The sequence below is a fragment of the Octodon degus genome, unplaced genomic scaffold (genome assembly GCF_000260255.1).
Source record: "Octodon degus isolate 3935 unplaced genomic scaffold, OctDeg1.0 scaffold00056, whole genome shotgun sequence".
Lineage (NCBI taxonomy): Eukaryota > Metazoa > Chordata > Mammalia > Rodentia > Octodontidae > Octodon > Octodon degus.
In genome coordinates this window covers 6,471,564-6,495,017 of record NW_004524632.1, presented here as the reverse complement: position 1 = coordinate 6,495,017, position 23,454 = coordinate 6,471,564, and the positions used below count along the sequence as shown (strand labels likewise).

Here is a 23,454-nt window from a genome sequence, read left to right as displayed (position 1 = left end):
GCAGGTGCTTTAGTCAGCTGAGCTATCTACTGGCCTTAAAAATCCAGATTTTTAATAGTGATAAATGAAATCTTACTTGTGAAAAAAGTTTACACTGAGAAAAAGGATCTATACCACAGGATTTGTGGTATACTTATACAGTGGTACCTCCATTCATGAACTTAATTCTCCAGAATTCTGGCCCCAGAATTCATTACACAATCCTGGCTGAATTATTCAAGCAGAACTGTGGAAAGAATAAAGTTTGTGAACCAAAGTACCACTATAAATGTCTTTTATTTCAAAAACATTATCAACCAGAATACACTAGAAAAGCTACCAGCATCAACTTGCAAAAAGTCAACTTTACAACAAACAAAATCTTCAGTTGATATACATAGCTGGGCTGTATTATCACAAGTATTCTCAGATGCTACAATTTATATGGCTAATAACAGAACTAACGTATATAATCTCATCTAATAGAAATTTAATGTCAAATATATATATATATATTTTTTAATTTTTATATTTTTTATTTTATTTTATTTTTTTTGCAGAACCGGGGATTGAACTCAGGCCCTTGTGCTTGCCAGGGAAGTGCTTTATTCCACTGAGCCATTTCCCCGGCCCCTACGTCAAATATTTTTAAGCAGCTCATTTAATCCATTTTCTGTAAGAAATGGAATTGAGAAATGCCTGTTACTTTCAGATTTAGACAAAGCTTTTTTACTTATTTATTTATTTATTTATTTATTTATTTTTGTGGTACTGGGAATTGAACTCAGGATCTTGCACTTGCCAGGCAAGCACCTACTTGACTGAGCTATCCTCCCAGTCCAAAAAAACTCTTTCTTTTTTTTTTTTTTTTTTTTTTTTTTTTAGGGAAGGGTCCACAGGGTGTTCAGGGCCTCACTATTAGATCAGACTCCTAGTGATCCATCTGTTTACAGCCTCCCAAGAGCTGGGATTACAGGCATGCACCACCACGCCCAGTCTCAATTGCCATCTCAGCGCACCCCAGGGACTGGGCCGGCATGGCAGGTCTGGGGATTGAACCCCTGTGCCTGCGTGTAGGCTCTTTAATCCACTGAGCTATTTGGCTGTAGACAAAGCTTTCTATAAAAAAAATTTCACTGTAGGCTTTTATATAAGCATTTAAATGAAAGTGTCATTGTGTTCCCTCAGTAACCTGCACATATGCCTAGCAGGATAAGACAAAGTGAGGTCTGCCACCTAATCATGCCCAGTGTAGCAGGAGCCACATTGCAAAACAACAAACACCAATGTGTATTACTCATCACACGGAAGTTAGGTAATCTTAACTTTCACTAATAACCATCCTAGGGCCAAAGAAGAATAAAAACTATGCTGCAGAACTTACGTGATCATGAGGGCTATTTAAAACACTTGCCATGCTGCACCGGCCCCGCCCCAGGCATGCTGAGTGGGCCACTGAGACCAGGCGGGTGAAGCACGCCTGAAATCTCAGCGCTCGGGACGCTGAGACAGGCGTATCACTACGAGTGCGAGCTGCATAGTGAAACCCTGTACCAAATACATATATATGTATTTTTCCCCATTATTTGATTCTGGTCACAAACATCTACGTACAGGAATATAACTTAAACAAAGGAGCTGTTTCTAAAAGGAAAGTAAGATGTTTATTTATGCTTATAAAAATACATTTATTTGTTATTATGGTATTTCTGTTAAAACCTAAAAAAATCATAGAAAACAAGTTGCTTTTGACCTTTGCAAAAGGGAAGGCCGTCAAGAGCTGGGCTGCATGGTGGAGGGAGAGGTGTACAGGAACGAGGACTGCTCTAAGCCTCCACCACCCCCTCACAGTGAATGTGACCGCCGTGTATTGTAAATATATATTAATAAAAATAAAAGAGAGAAGTCTGACAAGAGTCCTATTCAAATAAAATTCAGTACTCTTAAAATCTTTGAGACAAGCTGGTTGTGGTGATGCACGCCTGCAACCCCAGCATTGGGAAGGCCGAGGCAGGAGGAGGACCGAGAGGTCTAGGTCAGCCTGAACAACCCAAACGCAACCAAAACAATGACAGTGAGACTGAGGCCATACCTGACAGCACATCGCCTCAGGGCTGGGGCTCTCGCCCAGCAGTTCAGCACCTGCCTGCTGTGTGCTAAGCCTCGGTTCCGTCCTCAGAAAGGTGTCAGTCTGGATTTCGTGAACCTGAAGTAAAGGCCCACTAAGAAATGAAAAGAACTATGAGAAATGTCCTCATTACATTTTGATATTTTACCAAAATAAATCAGAACTGCTGGAGGTGTGCGAAGAGCACCTGGCGATGCTGGAACGAGCCTGACCCAAAGGCAAAGGGCCGATGCTGCTTTCTCATTAGCAAAAAAAAAAAAATTTTTTTGACAATTCAGAAAGTATCATTTTGGGAAAAAAAAAAAAACAACTTAACCAGTCTTAAACCAAACAGTATAGTCTGAAACAAAAATATTTGCTTAGTCTAACCCAGAACATACCCAAAACATAACCAAGAAAGAGCCAAGTTGCTAACACACCTGCGTTCTCCTTTCACAAGGCTGGACGCCTCTCTCTGCAGCAATGATTCCAAACACTTCTGAGAGTCTTTGGAAAATTATACTGCCCCCAAATCAACAAGTAAAATTTTATATGCAGTTCCAGGCATCTGCCCAAGGCTAGCAACTCATCCACAAGTCCCCAAAGGCCCTAAAATTCCAGGCTAAGAACTGCCACACAGCAGGCCTTGGGGTCTCTTGAGATGCAGTGTGCAAACTAAGTTTTCCTCTATCTTTAGTCCTTCTTTCCTAATCCTAGCAGCATATACCTGGTCAGAAATGAGCTAAAAGAGGAACAAAAGGAGATTAAGTTTGCAGCTACAAACAGAAAGGTCTGCTCTAATTCCAGGCAGGAAGCCTGGCAGGGCCACAGGAGCTGAGCAGGAATCCCACTGTGCTGCTCAGCTGGGTGGATGCCACTGGACAACTGGAGGCTGCAGTCTGAGTGCCTACGCCTCCTTGGGCCAGTGCTTCTGTCACACAGGAGGCGCTCATCAACGGCTCCCTTTCCTCCCCTCCCTGTCTAACAAGATCTTTCCTAAAGTTTGAAAGTAAAAAAAAAAAAAAGGATTTTCCCTGAAGAACTTAAGAGACTGAAGGATGTGGCCAAAGTAAATAATGTGTAACAGTAAAAAAAAAAAAAAGAAGTTATAGATTATGGATAGCAGAGCATTGCGCTTATGTAAATTATAGCTTTTTGCATATACTGTTTCATAGTAAACACAAAGTAGTGGAAATGAGGAAAAGGATAAAGATTTGGAAAGAAAAAGTTTAAAGTGGAATAGCCATAAGCTACCAAAGAAAATAGAAACTGAAATTGAACTTGATTTAAAAAAAAAAAATCCTAGCACTTGGGAAGTTCAGGCAGAAGGATTACCTTAAATTTGAGAAGGGGCTGGGGAGATGGCTCAGTGGAATAAGCACTTGCCTGGCAAGCACAAGGGCCTGAGTTCAATCCCCAATTCTGAAAAAAAAAAAAAAAAATTTTTTTTTTGAGGCCAGCCTGGGACACACGAGTCCAAGGCCAGCCTGAACTACATAGCAAGACCCTGTCTCAAAAAACCCAAAACAAACAAATCAACAAAAAAGCCAGGTGTGGTAGGGTACACCTGTGATCCTAGCACTTGGGTGCTTGAGGCAGGAGTGTTACTAGGACTTTGAGGCCAGCCTGGATTACGAAGTGAGAAGTGGTCCCTAAGACTAAACAAGCAAACAAGCAAGCAAACAAACAACAAAAAACTTTTATGCATTAAAAAATCATCAAAAAGTGGAGACAACACATAAAATAGGAAAATAATTTGTAAATCATGATCAGATAAGGGTCTAATACCCAGAATACATAAATAATTCAAACACTGCAATAAAATGACAAAATGCTCAAGATAAAATGTAGGATTTGAGTAGACATTTACCCTAAGATATATTTAGCCAACAGGAACAGCAAATGATCTCAGTATCATCAGTCACTACAGAAATGTAAATCAAGACCACAATGGGATACCCCTTCACAGTGCTAGGATGGCCATAACAAAAAGGTATAGCGTAACAAGTGCTGGCAAGGAGGTGCGAAAATCAGAAGCCTTACCCATTCCTGGTAGGAACACACTCTGGAAAAGTCTGGCAGATTTTCATAAGGTTAACATAGCTATCATGTAACCCAGCAATTCCAATCTTTGGCACACACAAGGAATCTGAAAATATACTCTACATTCCTACAAAAACTTGAACACACTAGGTCTGGTGAAATAGCTCAAGGGATAAAAATGCCTATAAGGCCGGGTGGTGGTACACAGATGTACATGCTGTAGACAGCCGAGTTAGATAAAATATTATAGGCATTTAGACAGGGCTAGGCCCTCAAAGAGACAAAATTAAAGACAAGGTGACTTTACAGTTTGAGAAAGACAGATGCTCCCCACTGTGGGCCAGACCTCAAGACAACAACAACAAAAAAAACAACTCCCTGGCTGATATTACAGCTCAAGAGGTGACACAAAAGCCAGTGGGGACACAGGAGATGTTGCCTGTTCTAAAGTTCTAAAAAACCACCTACTCAGACTCTGTTGTTAACTAATGTTTCTTGCTGTTGGAGTAGATTATCAGTGGTAACCCACGTCAAAATAATTTGATATAACATCGCCTCAAAGGGTCACGAGCATATAAAACTTGAGAGATTTAAACATATGCTATGATATTTAATATTGTTAAAACCTCTTCTTTGGGGAAGTGACAGATATGCATGTGAGACAACTAGGTTACAATGTGACAAAGGCTCTTAATGCCACTTCAACAGCCATTGCCCTGTTCAATGTAGAACAGAGAAAACACATTGAGGGGCCATATTAAACAATCGAGCTACTACTGATTATTTGTTATTGTTTTATCACCAGGGATATAAAAAATGTACTGTTACAAAATCAGGTAAAAACACTAAAAACTTGTTAAACCTATGATTATATTCCTTCTGGTCCTATTCATTGAGCCTTGTTTAATAAACTGTTTAAATATATACAAGCTAAGTTATGACCTTGACGAGTCAATGATTTCACTAGATTACAAAAACCAGTGGGGAATGTTATAACCTGTGCAATTGATTCCAATTTTGTAACTCTGTATGTTTCCACTGTAACTTTATTAACAAGGACTATTTGGTATAAGCTGACAACTTAGACTCCATCTTGTAACAAGCTTTGTAACTTCTGTTTTGTAAAACCTTGATTTGTTTTGTAACCCCCACCACCCATGCCTTCCCTGAAGAATGTGGCTGTTTGTACAAATAAGAAAGTGTTCCTCAGCATTCCAAGAGAAGATGAAAAATGTTCCTCAACATTCTGCAAAATGAGTTAAACTGTCCTTCCTATGGAAACAAACAGAACGCCTGAAAATGGGTAAAACTGTCATCAGATGTCCTTCCGACTACCAAGACAAAAACAACGCCTAAGCCAAATAAAACATATTCCTGTAGGGTTTGCAAAATGTGACCTGTCTATGGGAACAAAGAGTTAACCCTCGGTCATGACTAACTCAAAATAAGCTTTGTGAAATCCCTCCTCCTCCCCCTACTCTTGTGGTTTTTCCCTTTAAAAATTGTGCCTCACCTAGACTAAGCGTGCACATACTTGGAGACGGGAGTACATGCCGCCACTGAGCTCAGCTAAATAAAGCGCTTTTAAGTTGAGTCTGGTTTTTGATTTTTGGGTTACAACAGTACACAGCATCAATATTCATAACACTCAAAAGCGAAAGCAACCCTAGCACACATCAGCTGGTAAATGGCTCTAAAGCACACAGCCCCACACAGGGCGTCACCAGCCACCGAGGAAGCGAAGCACTGGCGCAGCACCACCTGGGTGAGCCCTGAGAACCCCCCATGTGCATAAAGGCCACGTCACTGCAGAAGCAGATATACACGAAATGGAAAAAAACAAACTCACACAGACAAAGCCCACCAGTGGCTAATATGGCTGGGTGCAGTGAGGCACAGGAAGTGCCACCTATGAGCTATAGGTTTCCCTGTGGGGTGCAGAAAACTTTCTGGAATCAAGACACTGCTGATGGTTGTGCAACCCTGAGAATGCACTAAGAACCACTGCACTGTGCATTTAGGCAGCAGGCATTATGGTGTGCGAACTAGACACAGTACCAATAAAAATAAATTGAAATAGACTATCTTTAAACACTAACAGTCCACAGATGATCTGAGCAGCAAAATGAATGAAAACAATCGCGGTATTTTATGTAAGACAACACTCGCTCGCTGGGAGGCTCACCCAGCACACATCAGGCTCCGCAGCAGTGCCGCAGCGTGATGGCCAAACAGCCCCCGCCAGGGCCCTGGATGGGCTGTGGTGCGCCTCTTCCAGCCTGCGCGGCAGAGGAGCTCACCGCGCCAGCCCTCAGTATTTCTAAGTGGGAACTGACGGACTCTCTCCCACCAGCAATGTTAAGTTTTCCAACAATTCACTAACAATTTGTGTCGATTACTGGAAACTAACTCTTGCCAATTCATCTAATTGCCATAGGCAATTCTCAACTTCTTAACATTGAGTTACGACCCTCTCTCCCTCCACCCCACTCCATCCTGCCATGTTCTCTCGTTTTATTTTTTATTTATTTATTTATTTTTTCTTTTCTTTTTCTTTTTTTCTTTTTTTTTTTTTTTTTGCGGAATCAGGGATTGAACTCAGGCCCTTGCACTTGCCAGGCAAGCACTTATCCTACTGAGCTATTTCTCTGGCCCCGTATTTATTTATTTTTTAAACACAGTCTTGCTCTGTAGTCCACACTGGCCTTGGCTCTGAACTCACTATGTAGCCCAGGCTGGCCTCAAACTCATGGGGATCCTCCTGCTTCAGCCTCATAAGCACTGGCATCTCTTATTGTTTTAAAAAATTGTGTCTAAGAATGTGGATTTAGGTCATACTTCTTTTTAATATTTTTATTACCAAAACAGCCAATTATAGTATCTTAGTTAGACTATGTTATCATAATTTTTATTTGCTGCTTTGAAAAATTAGCTTATGAATCTATGTGGTGGTACTTGGGTTACGGAACTATTTCAGTCTTGAAATAAATACGGTGCCTAATGGAACCGAGCCTATTAACTTGGCCATGGAATAGGGGAGCTTTTCACAAACCTGGTTCTGTGGCACTTCCTCAGGGAGCATAGAGGCGTGCTGCGCCTAGCGCACTTCCTTGGCTGATTCTCCCCATCCTCCACCTTCCTCAGGAAGCGGTTAAGGCCTGGTGCTGTGGAGAGGACACCCAGGAACCCTGGGAGGCCTACCCTGTCAACAGTTCCTTTGCAAGCCCAAAGCAAGAAGGTAAGTCATAAGAGGTCTGGTAAGAATACCAGGCTGCATTAGGACTATTCCTCAGACAGCTCTGAGTACAACTTCAGGGTGAAGCGGAGGCGGGAGGCACCACAGCACACAGGAAGGACTCACTGCTGTGGTTGGGGCTGCCGCCCTCAGTGTGCTGGGTCAGGGTCTGAGTCTCACAATATCCAGAATACCTTGGCGTCAGAATGCTGCGGTTTTACTAAAGACAGCAGCTTGCATGTAAGGGCCTACACCTTTTTTCCTCAGGGAAATCAATTTTTAATTTTTTTCTCCTATAAAAGTGAGGCTTATAGGTAAATAAGATTATACAATAAACATTTTAAATTCCTACACCCCATCCATTCACAGGTTTTGACTATCATCTGCATACAAAATACCAAAACTCTAGTGCAAGGAGAAAGTAGTTATTTAAATTATTATTACACTGACTCTAACTTCATGAGCTTAAATCTGGTCAAGAACCAAAACCACAGGCACAGAAAATAAGTCATGATTGCTAAATGAAGCATATGCTGAGTTTTTAAGTGGTGACCTGAAGTGACTGAAAAAGTTGTGAAAAGGAAGGACAGGCTGCATTGAGAAGGGCTGGGCGAGGGCAGGAAGGAGCCCGAAAGGAGTGGGACGTGCCTGGAGGAGGAGTGGAAACCATCACAAGCCACTGAGGAGTGTGCTGCAGGGCTGCAGCTGCCATGGACTGGGCAGGCGAAGCCAGATGCTGCCTAGAAACTCCCTGGGCTGAGCAGGCGATGAGGACAAGGGAGGACGGCAGGGACAGTAATGAAGATTAGAGCACCACAGAGGGCACGGGGACGTCCTCAAAATAGAGAACAACAGAATCCGCACTCTAGAAGTGAGGGGGAGAAAGAAAAAGGGATTAAAGGGGCTGGTGAGATGGCTCAGTGGTCTAAGGCACCTACTTGGAACAAGCTTAGCAAACACAGGGACCGCGGTTCCATCCCCCAGCACCACAGGCCAGCCGGCCCCGCCCCCTGGTGGGCTGAGCTGGACACACACACACACACACACAAAAAAATAAATTAAAAAAAAAAAAAAGAAAAAGGGATTAAAAAATGACATGGACAATTAGGACTCCTCTCACCTCTGCTCTAACCAGCGAGGTGAATATCATTTTTAGTGAGGTTTTCTATTCTTTAATGACAATGCCTCATACGTTATAGTCATGTTTGAGATGCAAATTAGACATCCAGGTAAGGTTGTCAAGCAGTAGGTTGAGGCTGGTACCTGACGTCCCACGGTGGCACAGGAGCAGTGCTGGGAGATGCGTTCTCCTCTTCCCGGGCTGCAATGCCCACACTGACACAGCAGTGAGCCACTGCCCTGGGCCACGGTGGGGGCAAACAGCAGGCCAGGTGTAGCAAATGCAGCTTTCACTTATGATTGGTCAATTTTTTTTTTATTAATTTTATTGAGGGGGCCTGGGCCTAGCTCAGTCCTTTAAATGGCTGCTTCCACAAAGCTGTCACCCTCAGGTGGCTGGAGTTCGAACCTCACAACTCTCCCGCTGGCCAAACGTGCCCTGAAGGCATGCGAGGAACAAAAAAAAAAATCCTCCTTATTAATTTTATTGAGAAATAGCAATGAGACAGTTTCAAAACAGGTTAGTAGGACAGTTACAATAATTAATGCATTGCATATTGTTGTCTTCATTGGTCAATTTGTTATTTGTCTCCCAGATACAGACTGCAAGTTGGAAGTCAGTGAGGGTTACACAGTGAACCTATGTCTGAAAACAAAACAAAACAGGGGCTAGAGAGATGGCTCAGTAGAATAAGCACTTCCCTGGCAAGCACAAGGTCTAAATTCAATCCCTGGTTGGTGGAGGGGGAAAGAGGGAGGAAATTCACAGTGAGGTTAAAAAAAAAAAAAAAAGCAGTAAACTGTAGAGCACTGGAGCCAAAAGATTAAAACAATTTTTTAAAAAATGTCTGGAAAGAAGTGGCCACTAATCCAATGAATCAGAAAAAAATGAGCCCCGGTCTCAGGCCTGCTAACTCCTTGCCTGAAGGCCTCTCTGCTCAGCACCCCTCCTCCAGGCAGAGGCCAAGCCCTGCCTTAGGTATGGAAGGAGTGTGCTGCAGGGAGGAAGGAATGGCAGCTGAGGGGCCGGCCAGGAGTGGAGGGCCAGGAACCCAAAGCAGGGATGAACTGGGTGGGAGCTGAGCCCAGCGGAGTGCTACGGAGAAGGTTGGAGAAGGTTCGTCTCTCACGAGGAGACAACTCCGCTGCAGGAAACGCTGCTGGGCTCAGGATAGCGGGAGTAGAGTAAAAAGTTACTCCACTAAAGTCTTAAGTTTATACAAGGCGTGGTTTGAAAAGTGATGTGTTTAGGGCCGGCCAAACAGCTCAGCAGATTAAAGCGCCTGCAAGAAGGCACAAGGGCTCCGGTTCCATCCCCAGGCCTGCCTAGCCAGCCCCACCGTGGGGCAAGTGCACTGAGATAGTGATTGAGACGGCGTGGTGGCTGCAGCTGTAATCCCAGCTCTTCAGAGGCTGTAAATAGGTGGATCACTACGAGCCCAATCTAGTAGTGAGGCCCTGAACACCCTGTTGACCCTTCCCTAAAAATACAAAAAAAGTGTGTTTAAATTAATTTTTTAAAAAGTTGCTAGGGGGCTGGTGAGATGGCTCAGTGGTCTAAAGCACCTACTTAGAATAAGCTTAGCAAAGCACAGGGACCACGGTTCAATCCCCCAGCACCACATGCCAGCCAGCCCCGCCCCCTGGTGGGCTGAGCTGGCCACACACACACATAAATAAAATTTAAAAAAAAAAAAAAAAAAGTTGCTGGGGCCAGGAAGATGATTCAGTGGAGTAAGTGCTTTCCTGGCACAAGCGCAAGGGCCTGAGTTCAATCCTCGGTTCCACCAAAAAAAAAAAAAAAAAAAGTTAAAAAAAAAAAAAAGTCTAGTAAAAGACACACTGCCACTAATCCTCCAAATCCCTCTTTGCTATGAACACTCTTATCTCAGCACTCTTTTTTTTTTTTTTTTTGAGACAGGGTCTTGCTATGTAGTGCAGGCTGGCCTTGAACTCACTATGCATCCCAGGTTGGCCTGAAACTCACGGGGATCCTCTTGCCTCAGCCTCCCAAGTGCTGGGAGGACACCACCATGCCCGGCTACTATTGCCACTTTCTAAAGTAGCTCTAGAAGTCCTTTTGTTATGAGTCTTTGGCTGTGCTGTCATGACTGCCTTGACTTCTGAACCGGTTCAAAGTGTTTACTTTTCATGTTCGTTCTGACTTTGGGGAACTGCCAGAAGTTAATCAGATCCAGTGAATCAGGTGGATGGTGCACACCAGGATGCCCTGAGGACCTGCCCTCCCCCACGGCCCAGGGCAGCAGTGCTGCTGTGGTTTTGACTGCATCTGCATCTCCTGCTTGCTCCTGAGAGGACGTCCGGAGCTCCTTCACAGGGGCAAGCACGATGGGCTGGGTGGGCTGGAAGTGAGGGGAGCACATTCATGGAGACTAATGGCAGTGTCTTTACTGCAATAAATTTTTAATATTTAAATATTCACTGTAGGGGCTGGAGAGATGGCTCAGTGGTCTAAAGCACCTACTTGAAACAAGCTTGGCAAAGCACAGGGACCGCGGTTCGATCCCCCAGCACCACATGCCAGCCAGACCCGCCCCCTGGTGGGCTGAGCTGGCCACACACACACACACAATAAATAAATGTAATAAATAAAAATAAATAAATATTAAAAAAAGATATTAAATAAATATTCACTGTATACGCCAATCACCCCTTGTACACAGAAGTATGATAAAGGCCTAAACTCTACCTCACTTCAGAACACATTAACTAAAAGAAGAGAGATGGATACTTTAAAAGCAGTAGTAGTGACTTCCCCTTGGCTGTATTATAAAAATGGTTCCAAAATTAAAACACAAACTCAAAGTACTAAGCCAGTAAAATAAAGCTTTTTTAAAGCTAAGGAAATTTATGTTCTATCTATATAAAACCACTTGAACACCTTCATAAAATGTTTTCAGTCTGTAATGATTTCTCAAAACTGAATCATTTCCCCCTCTGGTTTTACTGAAGAAGGCTGTCTTGAGATAAGCTTTTCATAAGCTTATGTACAGCAACCACATTAGAAAATATTAAAATATTTTTAGGTTCACTTTGGGAAATTCTAAACTTCAAAAACCACTCCCAATTAAAATATGACCACTTCAAAGAGACAAGGATAATTTCAAAGTTCAGACCAGAACAGCTTCTGATAGAAGCTGCTGCTACAGGAGCCATAACCCAGTTTCGTTCTGAGTGTGATGTTTGCTGCCCTCAAGCGAGCTGAGACTTTCGAGCAAGATTCTTTCATAAAATGCCTGCTAACAGGTAACACGGGCGGATCAATACATTTTCATGCTGCACAGTATCCCACCACCTTGGTTTAAGGGAAGAAAGGCACGCTCTATGAACACACACACAGCCTACTGATACCTTGCCACAATTTTAACTCAAGACTGAGCTACACGACAGGTGCCGCCTTCACAAGAAAAAAAAAAAAAAAAAATCACACATTAATTCTCTGCTACTTGCTTCTTGGCATAACAACTGCTTAGTAATAATGTAAGCTGGAGAAGCTGATGAAAGATATTCAAATATACAAAGGTTTTCCCCACATGGAATCTTTAATTACCTTTTCCCAAAATACCACTCTTGGCGTTGCTTCGCGGCAGCCGCACGCTTAGTGGCACAGAAGCCCCTGAGACCGCATTTCTGAACGAGCCACCTGTTTGCTGCACTACCTCCCTGTAAACTCCACGGCAGTTACTTTCAGAATATAAAATCATTAGTAACAATACACAGTTTAGACACTGGTATTTTCACCACACTCAAATGTCTAAAAAATGATCATGTGAGCCGCAAAGCACCAAGCCCTGGAGGGAAGGGACAGATGCTAGCTCAGAGGAGTGGGTGGAGGAGCCATGATGTGGTGAGCTGACGCTTATGTAATGATTCTCCTAATCTAAAGAATACCTCAACTTCACAATGTATGTGCTACAAGTAGATACAATCAGCCTAAAGCCTTTATGTTTTGATTGCTTTTGTTTTAAAATAACTTTTATTGGCCAGGCATGATGGCTGTGAGACCTTGTCTCAAAAAAATAAAACAAAACACTTTCATCACATGCCAAACCCTGGACATGGTCAAGGTAACCAACCAACATGACAAGGCAGATTATCTGGAGATCTGGAGACACCTGAGTCTAATTCCCACTCATCAATTTAGGGTGAAGAAAAATTTTAATTACTAATAAGGATTTTGATTATGTCTTTAAATATACTTTCTCTTTCCAGAATCAAATAATTTTCAGACTTGGTTATACCAATGTGAATTTTACATCATGAATTTCAATAACATCTTCAGATTGATCACACAAACACAGTTCAAAGAATCACTCCCTTCTACATTCCGAACTTCTGAGAGAAAAAAAAAATCTAAACTTCACAAAGTTCCTGTCAGATGAGTGTTAGTCTCTTCATGATTGACTAAAAGATGCATCTTTTAGCCAACAGATCTTTGTCTCCTCCATTCATGAAGAGATGAAATCCCGTAATCCCGGCTACTTGGGAGGTTGAGGCAGAAGGGTTGTCCGTTTGAGGCCAGGCTGCATAATTTAGTAAGGTCTTGTCTCAAAATAGAATTTTTAAAAAGAGCTGAGTGCATGGCACTTGCCTACCACTTGTAAGGCTCTGGGTCCGATTCCTAGTACCATAAAAAACAACAACAACAACAAAAATTCACTGCATACATAGTTACTATGCTTGGTTTTTCTGAAGATAAAATCAACCAGGCAACAGATGCTTTTTTTCTGTGTGGGGAAGTGGATGTGAGGGCTGGCGGGAAGGAGCTTACCCACATTTTCTCATTTCTTTACAATGAACATTATTGTTCATTTCTACAGTAAGCAAGACAATTTACCATGAACTTAAAAAAAAAAAAAATAAAGAATTCATCAAGCTCATTCAGAGCCAATGCCTAGCCCTTGCATTTATTTTTTATTTTTATTGGTTTTTTTTTGAGACAGGGCCTGACTCTAGAGCCCAGGCTGGCCTCGAACTCTCAGTGACTTTCCGGCCGCAGCCTCCCAGTGTTTGGAATCACAGGTGTGTGGTGCCACACTTGGCTTAGTACTTTCATTTAGATACAGAGGATCATGAAAGGAAATTGAAAAAATGCAAACATAATTTTAGGAACTCTTAAAAAGCTACACAAGGCCTTGACATACTAGCAAGCTTTTACTAAAACTCATTAAATATTTACTAGGCCAGAGACACAGCCACAACCACAGCAGTAGGACCTGTCATCACAGGAGGCTCAGCCAGTCCAGTGATGAGGGTATGGCCACCTGCCCTGACTTATACTTATGTCCCCCTAATTTCCCAGTGTGGACAAAAGTTATGTGCTTAGTCTATTTATTGAAAACAATCTACCGGGGCTGGTGAGATGGCTCAGTGGTCTAAAGCACCTACTTAGAACAAGCTAAGCTAAGCAAAGCACAGGGACCACGGTTCAATCCCCAGCACCACATGTGAGCCAGCCCCGCCCCCTGGTGGGCTGAACTGGCCACACACACACACACACACACTAAATAAATAAATAAATTAAAAAAAAAAAAAACGAAAAACAATCTACCATTCTTGTAGGACTAGATGTGTATAAGATATATATCAGCCCTGTTCTCCTTGTTCTTCAGCGCTTACCCTCCGTGGTTCCTTATTACTTTCTAATCTCCAGGATTTGAATTCGCTGCCATGTCTTCTGAAGAAGGGAAGCTCTTCGTCGGTGGGCTCAATTTCAATACAGACGAGCAGGCACTGGAAGACCACTTCAGCAGCTTTGGCCCTATTTCTGAGGTGGTTGTTGTCAAGGACCGGGAAACTCAGCGATCCCGGGGTTTTGGCTTCATCACCTTTACCAATCCAGAGCATGCCTCAGATGCCATGAGAGCCATGAATGGAGAGTCCCTGGATGGTCGCCAGATCCGTGTGGACCATGCAGGCAAATCTGCCCGGGGCACCAGAGGAGGAGGTGCTTTTGGGGCCCATGGACGTGGTCGCAGTTACTCTAGAGGTGGTGGGGACCAAGGCTATGGGAGTGGCAGGTATGACAGTCGACCTGGAGGATATGGATTTGGTTATGGGCGATCCAGAGACTATAGTGGCAGAAGCCAGGGAGGCTATGACCGATACTCGGGAGGGAATTACAGAGACAATTATGACAACTGAGCGGCTTGTAGACATGACATGCACAAGGAATAACACTTCTCATCCAGGATCATCCTTCCAAATCGCCGTATAAAGATTTTTGAAGCCGTGCTGAAACTTGATTAGTATATTTACTATTTTTTAATTGAGCTCCCAAGGTATCTTGTTAAAGACTTTTTAGAAAGCTCTGTGTTATTTTAATTTCCCCCATTTAAAGTCAAATTTCTGAGACATTTGTAGAGTTATGGGGGTTTTTCCTTATAAAAGTTTTTAGTTTGGACTCTCAGGATCATTGATTCTGGCACACAAAAAAAGTTGTGCCAGACTCATGTTTTTCTTTTAAATCATGTATCTGGGGTTATTTTTAAAATATATATGCACTTAATCATGAGTAGAAAAATTTTTGAATGTACCTGTAAGCAGTCTGCATCAAGAATATGATTGCCTAGAGTTTTTTTAATTAAATATCTACCATCATGAGTGTAAGAGCTTCTTGAAAATGTTTGTGAATGTCATTTTTTTTTATATACTGGAAGAAAAAATATTCTTTCGTGTCTCGTGTTTGGAATGTCCTTCAGAACTGATTAAAAAGGTGAAACCTCAAAAAAAAAAAAAAAAGATATATATCATCTGAAGGTTTTATCTTTCTCTTTAACTTCAATTTTATTATATAAGATAAAACATTAAACTTCTTTTAGATATTCATCTCATTCTGATATATACCTGATGTGTACTGGAATTTAGAAATGCTTTAATCAAATAAGACTAAGTAAAATCAGATTTATCATATCAAAATATACACAAAGTAAATAAGTTTTTTTTTTTTTTTTTTTTTAAACAGAGCCTTGCCATGTAATTCAGACTGGCCTTGAAGTCACTATATAGCCCAGGCTGTCCTTTAACTCTCAGCAATCCTGCTTCAGCCTCCTGAGTGCTGGGGTTATAGGTATGTGTCACTATGCCCAATGATGAACTCTTAAAATCAAGTTCCTTGAAGGCAGACAGTTTGGGTTTGTTAGTTTGTTTCAAAAGGAAAGGGGGTTTCACTAGGTGGCTGGTCTCAAACTCCTGGGCATTTATTTTTACAGTGTTCTTGTTAATAAATGAAGAAAACAAAACAAAAGTAAAAATGATGAAAACACAGAACCAGGTATTATTTAACCATAATCCAATTAAGACAGTAGGCCTAAAAGACAATTTTCAGGAAATGAAAGGAACTGAGAAACATGTCAAATGACACCACAAGGATGTAGGCAGCAGACAGGACACAGACAACGATGCACAAGTGACCTGAATCCCCCAGTAGAAAACTGCAAGGGCAAAGGAAGCATACAAACCAGCCAGATTCATACATATTAACCAGTCACTCTTCTTTGGACCATAGTTCAAACAAACTGAAAAATAACTGAGTCAATTAGCTAAGGAATATAAACACTGACAGCATATTTAATGATGTTGAGAAAGTTTGTTAGTGTGATGTTATTGTACTTGTCTTCTTAAAATAATTTAGATTAATAAATAACATGATATGATGCCTGGAATTGCTTTAAATGTGTGCAGGGCAGGGTGGGCAGGTGTGACAGTGGGTGTGGATTAGAAACAGGACTAGCCCAGGTACTAATGTCCGACAGACAGGTATAGTAAGTTCACACTCTTTTCTTCTCTAAAATATAAAAAGGGTTGTATTTTTCCCAAAAGCAATACTGCCTCCCTTGAAAGATCAAAATAATACCATTATTTAGAAACACAGGACACTATGACCTGACAAGAGAAAAAAAGCATTTATAACTACAATGAAATCTAATCATTTGATATGACTAAGGGATGAAATGAAGTAAAGTGTCAGTGTGAAAATCCCTCTATATTATAACTAAGTTTGTCCTATACCACTTATATTTCATATGTCTAAAAACATATGCAACATAGTATATTTCTGAGTTAATAAAAATTCAAAATAGGATGGGGGCCGGGGAGATGGCTCAATGGAATAAGCACTTCCCTGGCAAGCGCAAGGGCCTGAGTTCAATCCCCGGTTCTGCAAAAAAAAAAAAAAAAAAAATTCAAAATAGGCTAACACTATAATATTCAATAACGGAACTTAGAAAAAATGGGGTATACCGATGAATTTCCATTTTGTATCTGTGTATTCAAAGTGGTTGGGATAGATATATAGTTGCCTTCTCTTAATGAATAGAATGATTTGCTCTAGTGGTGTTTGTAAATAGGATCACAAGTCCGCATCTTGTACAGCAATTAGTCACTAAGAAGAATATATGCAGTGTATTATTTGTTGAAACTGTACTTCATTTGATTTGAAACTGTCTCATTGCTATCTGTTTATCAATAAAACTTTGAAAAATAAAATAAAATAAAATAAAAACAAAATAGGCTAATACATCATGACTAAAGATATAAAGGAGGGGCCAGGGAGATGGCTCAGTAGAATAAGCGCTTGTCTGGTAAGCACAAGGGTCTGAGTTCAATCCCCGATTCTGGGAAAAAAAAAAAAAAACCATAAAGGAAAAATGAAACATGTTAGAAGTAAAACATTTGCCTAGTGAGGTCATCCCTCAGTCAGGGTTAGAGTTCAACTTTCTAACCTTGAAGTTACTACTACACCCCAAACATGACTTTGCTTTTAATAATAAAGGGCAGAATATAAAAATAGAACCACAGATGTCTTGTCTTACAGCAGGTCTGGCTACAGGCAGGGTTCTAGGTGTGAGCTACTCTTGTGTGCAGCCGACATTTCCAGTGCTAGAGTTGGAGCTGCTCCACACGGTTCCCCCATGGACACACGCCACCCTTGGGATCGCTGGGGAGAGACTGTTCTTCAAACAAAGGGATGTGTGTCCCCATGGCAAGGCTTCAGAGGGGGCTCTTTAAATTCACTGCACTATGAAGTAATGGATTCTCTCTTTGGGGTCAGCCAGCATGTGTTGCCAGACAGTGGGCACAGGGCCTGAAGCATCTCCCTCTGGGCAACAGGATTCTCAGCCCCAGGCGCAGCCCTCCCAGCTCAGTGCAGTCCACCAGCTTCCTTCTCTGCGTCACTCCCTCGCCCAGCAGCAGATCCCAGCTGGCCTCAAGCGGAACTGTGCACCTCAGCAGCCAAAGTCTCGGACCAGGCTCCAGGCTCCACCCTTTCCCTCATCGTGCTATCTAATTCAGCAACAAACTAAGGTCCCTTGTTTTTTGTTTTTTTTTTCTTTTTGTATTTTAGGGCAGGGTCTACAGGGTGTTCAGGGTCTCACTAGTAGATCGGATTCGTACTGATCCGCCTGTTTACAGCCTCCCAAGAGCTGGGATTACACGCGCGTGCCACCACACCCAGTCTCAGGTTCAGCTTTCAAAATCACCCTGTCCTCCATGTTCCAACTGATGATACAACACCTAGTTCAGGTCCTCATCACCTCGAACCCAGTCCATCAGAATCATCTCTGCCGCCTTCTTTCAGGCCACCCTCCACGAAGAGATCAGAATGTGGACTGTGGGCCACCCTGGCTACAAAACCTTCAGCAGTCTCTAGGGCCTTGGACTAAAGCACAGCCCCTCAGCAGGGCATCCACGGCCCTCCACGACCTGAGCCCAACGTCCTTGGGCATGGAGCCCAAAGTCCTCCTTTTCCTCCCACCTAAATCCTTAAACTATTTCTTCAACATGTTTTGACTTTTCCACCTCTAAAATGTCACTGTAGGGGCCAGGGAGATGGCTCAGTGGAATAAGCACTTTCTTGGCAAGCATAAGGGCCTGAGTTCAATCCCCAGTTCCACAAAAAAAAAAAAAAATTAAAATGTCACTGTGCCATCTCCCCAGGACCTCTTCCTCCCACCCTCAGTGGATCATAGCTCCTAGCTCCTAGCTGTCCTTTGGGACCTGGCTCCAGTGTGCCTCTTCCCTGAGCAGCTCAGGATGGCTGAGGCAGAGCCGTTTCCTCACTTAACCCTGTCTAATATGGGGCATCTCACCAACAGACCAAGGCCTAAATGCTACGTTTTTTCTATAAACTGTCTCTCCGACTACAAGATATTAGGCAGAAGGGAAAGGAATATGCATGTCCTATGCCACCTAACACACTGCTCTGGCCAAGGCATGCCCAGGCCACACAAGCAAATTCAGGCCCCGAGCTTAACCCGCTGCTTTTTTTGATATACAGCACAAACGCTGTGCTGCTTCTGCATAGGAAGAGGCGCCTCAAACTTGGCATATATTTTCTCATGGAGCTGCCACATTACAGCAGTTTCTATCTGCTGCAATACTCAATAAGATTTTTTTTTCTGTAAAAAAAATAAAGTGGTTGGGCAGGTGGGAAAGAGGGGCGCTGGGGATGTAGCTCCATGTAAAGGCACTGGCCTCAATGCCCGGGCTGCAGAAGAAGGTGGTAGCTAATGGGCCCTTTAAGGGGTCTCTCTATCTAAGTTGGAGGAATAATGACCTTTTTTTTTTTTTTTTTTTTTTTTTTTGGTGGAACCGGGGATTGAACTCAGGCCCTTGCGCTTGCCAGGGAAGCACTTATTCCACTGAGCCATCTCCCCGGCCTGTGACCTATTCTTTTGCTGCTGCCAATTCCTTCCTCCTCTGCCACAGATTGAACTGCTTAAAAAATGATTCAAATTAATGAATTCAGATGTCACAGTTTGCTTCAGGAAGGACCCTTCCTGTTAGTGAAAATATCCAGGTACTACCCCATGGGAACCGGTATTTACCTGGGGGCAGAGCTCTTGTCTCCTTTAGGAACTACAATATATTTAAATTTTTAAACCATGCTGCCTAAAAGACTCTCTTCCACGCTCTCAATTAGCATCCAGCTCCCAAAGTTCCCAGGTGGGCAATTCCCCGGGGCTCCAGGACCAGGGGCCAGGGGTCTGTGGGGCCCACAGGGCACTGTTGGAGCCATGTGCACCGCTGGCACAGGTCCTGCTCTGCCAGGCACCAGGAGGGGGCGGGAGAGGGCTCCAGCCCTACCCTCAAGCGGCCTGGGGCAGAGCTGTCTGAATGTCAAGATAACTTCAAAGATACTAATGTCAAAGATAACTTACATTTGTTTAAACAAATACAGAGAGCCACGATATATAGTACATGTGCACAATGGGTGTTCAACAGCTAAAATTAACCTGTGAACTGGTATTCAAGCTGTTAAGAGCTCAATTTGTTTCCAAATAGAAAATGAAATCTGAGTTAGCTCTGAAGCCTAGTTAATAGTAACACAGTACTGTACACCAATACTGGTTTCTTAGTTCTGAGAAATACACCACAGTTATGAAAGAACAGGGCAACTGGGTAAGGGACACACAACAATCCTCCTGCCTCAGCCTTCCAAGTGCTAGGGTTCCAGGTGTACCCCCATGTTTAGTTTAAGCTGTAAACATTTTAAGCATTCAGGTTTACTTGGTAAAGAGCATCAACTAGCAAATGGCTTAGTTTTCCACCACAATCCATGTACAAACATATGGTATCTTTTACAGCATAAATCTCAATCTGGCTAATGCCAAGACAGCCTGGCTGGATGGCATTAACTGGCATCCTCTGCATGGCCTCCTGACAGCGAGCTGTGTTCATGTCTGGACTCGGCCACAAAGAACTCCCCACTGGAAGGACAGGAAGGTATGTGTATGAAGGCGTTTGTTACAGTGGGCTTTTATGAAGACAGACCGGAAACTAAAAAAAAGGTCACAGAGACACAGGCAAACTATGAAGCTGTCTGACTTGTGATACAGATTTATTAACTAACATAGTAATAAATCCACATGGAAAAACGAGATTAAAGAATGTGTGCAGTGGGACCCTAAAAGCTCATCATGTAAAAACCACGAACATGTGTACGTACACTGAGACACGCCTCAGGACAGAAGGAAGGAGATACTTATACTTATTTTCTTCATTTTTTTGTGCTTGCAAAACAAGTATGTATGCATGTATTTATTTGTTTTGAGACAGGGTCTCACTATGTAGTCCATGCTTGCCCCAAATTCATGATAATCCTACTGCCTCTTCCTCCTGAGTGCTGACAGTACAGGTGTGTGTCATTATTCTCACCCAGCTGGTTTAAAATAATTTAATGAATTAGATTAGATTATTTTAGTAAAATAATCTCTTTTTTGTTTGTTTTTTTGAGTAGTTCAGGCTAGTCTTGAACTCGTAAGAACTAATGACTCTCATCTTTAAAAGAACACATACAGCTTGCAAAATTAACATTGCCTGTTCATCTCAGTTTTCCTGTTAATAAAATAGGGAAAATAAGAATTTCCATCACCTCAAAAGGTGGTAAGAAGGTTAAACAGTAAAGGCTATGTATTGGTATATAAAATGCATGAACAGACATAAACACAGAATTCAAAGATGGCTTTCACCCAGGAGCCCAGGAATCTGTCCTTTGGAGGCTGTGCCCAAGGCCTGCTCCCTGCTGTCTGTGGAAAACGGAGCCCAAGCCCACAGCCTGATGTCACCACCCAGGCCTTCCCGTGTTCTTCTGCTGCCCTCTGCCACACATCGCGTCACTACCTAAACACTGTGTCCTGGGGTCATCCTGGGAGTTTAGGACATCTTTGCATGTATTCATTAGGCCTGTTTCTCCTAACTTAACGAACAGCCATCTGTGTGCACAACAGAGGTAATGAATACCATTTAGAAGACCTCAGCTTTAAATGGAAGCAAACAGGATCTAACTCTGGCCTTTTCCAGATTTTCAGGTTTTTAAAGAACTACTCGTCTATATGGAATAAGGTCATAAATATAATGATTTTATCACTCCCTTCCACACCCTTTACTGCAGTAAGCATTTGGGTAGTGTCTACTTCAAGAGAGTTCTTTTCCTGCCAGTGTGCTGGCTGAGGTACATCTGTAACCCCAGCACTCAAGAGGCTGAGACAGGATAATCACCAAGAGCTCAAAGCCAGCCTGGGCTACACAGTGAGTTCATTCCAGTCTAAAATTACAGAGCAAGACTGTTTCAAAAAAACAAAGCAAAAACTTTTTTATTAAAGACTACAAAGGGCAGTGGTTTTTCAAATTGCCTGCCCTAATCCAATTTTTCTCAATGAAACAGAACTGAATAAAAACTAACAACTCCTGACAGACCATAAGGGTAAGGACCCTTCTGACAGACAGTAAGGGTAAATGTTCTCTCTAGCTATGGCTGTGGGTGTGCATGTGAGCCAGCTAAGGTGGTGGGCTTCTTACTGGGGACTGCGGCATGGAAGTCTGGGAAGCCCCACTGGACAGTGTACACACACACACACACACACACACACACACACAGGTCTCAGACTGGAGCCGCCCAAGCCTGCAATAGCAGCTGCAGTGGACCTGTCTCTCAGAACTCAGCACCCTGGCTGCAGAAATGAGAGCCATCTGCAGGACATTGAAAAAGTCTAACTTTTCATGTCAGGTGACTAAGGTCGGAGCAGGGACTGGAAGGCTGGACAAGCTATTTAGGGGGTGGGGGGATTCACCACTTAGCTACTGTGCATGTCACTTCTTTCCTTTTTTTTTTTTGCATCTAGTACAGTCTACAAGGTCTCACTATGTAGATCAGACTCAGTGATCCTCCTGTTTTCAGCTTCCCAAGAGCTGGGATTACAGGCAGGCAGTATCATGTACAGTCTCAATCAGCTTGGCTCAGGGGTGGGGCTGGCACTGCACACTGGGGATCGAACCCCAGCAGCTGCACTCTGCCTAAGCAGGCGCTTTAGCCCCCTGAGCTATCTGGCTGGCCCAAAATAAACTTTTATTTTTGCAGTACTGGGGATTAAACTCAGGACCTTGTGCTTGCCAGGCAGACACTTATGCTGCTGAGCTATATCCCCAGCCCTGTGTATGTTCTTTCTAACATTTAGTTTTAATATCATCACCTGGAAATCTTTATAGTTTATTATACAAGATTTAGCATTTAAATTTAAAGAGCAAAAATACTGTTAAAAGAAAAAAGTCACTTAATGTCTGAAACTCCAATATTTTTCTTTTAGAGCAAAACAATAACCACGTTAGGATCACAAGATTTATGTGCTTTCTAAAAAATCAACTCTTTGCTGTGTAATATGCATAAAGACTTGTTTGTGTTAGATAAGAGCTTTATTCTAAGATAATTTGGCTTTGCCCATTAGGGAACAATAGCCCATTTTTTTAAACATGAAAATAAATCTTTATTTTTAGTTATTACCCAAGGAGAAAGTTAGGATAACAGCCTATTTTTTAAAAGGGATGATTTGTCCACTAACACATACATGTAAGAAAGTTTCATATTTAAAACTTACTATTTCTGAAGTTTCCTTGCTTATTATTTCTTCCACAGACTAGGCAAGTGAGCTGCACATTGCTCCGTCTGAGGAAGCCCATGCTGACATGGCCACCGTCCGGCAGCAGCAGCTGTCTCCAGGAGTGGTGCTGCAGGGCTTCCCGGCCAGGGCACTGTGCACAGGGAGACAGGGCCACTCTCGGAGGCGCAGGCCTGTGCACAGAGCACCAGATGCCAGGAGCACATTCCTGCCCCCAGGCCAGTGTCCCTAAGGCAAAATCCCCCATGGCCAGGAAGTCCTGCTTTGCAGAGTGTCAGTTTAATCACTACGTTCAGGTAAAAGAGGGTGTGGTACTTCTGCAACTGAAAGAAAACAATTTTGCCAACACAGTTTTCAACAGGAACAAGGGCATCTCCACAACTACTGAAGTACATGGCCACACACAATTATATTCTACTGTACTTGGCTGATAGACTTACTAAATACAAAAGTAGGTGCCGGGGATGGCTTAGTAGAATAAGCGCTTGCCTGGCAAGCACAAGGGCCTGAGTTCAATCCCCGGTTCTGCCAAAAAAAAAAAAAAAAAAAAAAAA

General features: G+C 42.7%; 2 protein-coding genes across 3 annotated transcripts in view; one reads left to right on the top strand and one right to left on the bottom strand.

The window, feature by feature from the left end:
* Positions 1-23,454, bottom strand: part of Znf652 (zinc finger protein 652) — a 56,796-nt gene that overhangs the window by 25,052 nt on the left and 8,290 nt on the right. Inside the window, exon 1 of one of the 2 annotated variants that reach the window (XM_023718072.1) lies at positions 2,072-2,174. The exons of the other annotated variant lie outside the window; for it this stretch is intronic. The gene's annotated coding sequence lies outside the window, so the exon portion shown is untranslated. Of the gene's footprint in view, positions 1-2,071; positions 2,175-23,454 lie in introns of those variants that run through there. 2 annotated transcript variants of the gene reach the window in all.
* On the top strand, positions 14,115-14,678 carry LOC101562863 (RNA-binding protein 3). The gene has a single exon (XM_004633645.2). The coding sequence runs from the start codon at positions 14,175-14,177 to the stop codon at positions 14,646-14,648; it is 474 nt and encodes a 157-aa protein (XP_004633702.1). The 5' UTR covers positions 14,115-14,174; the 3' UTR covers positions 14,649-14,678.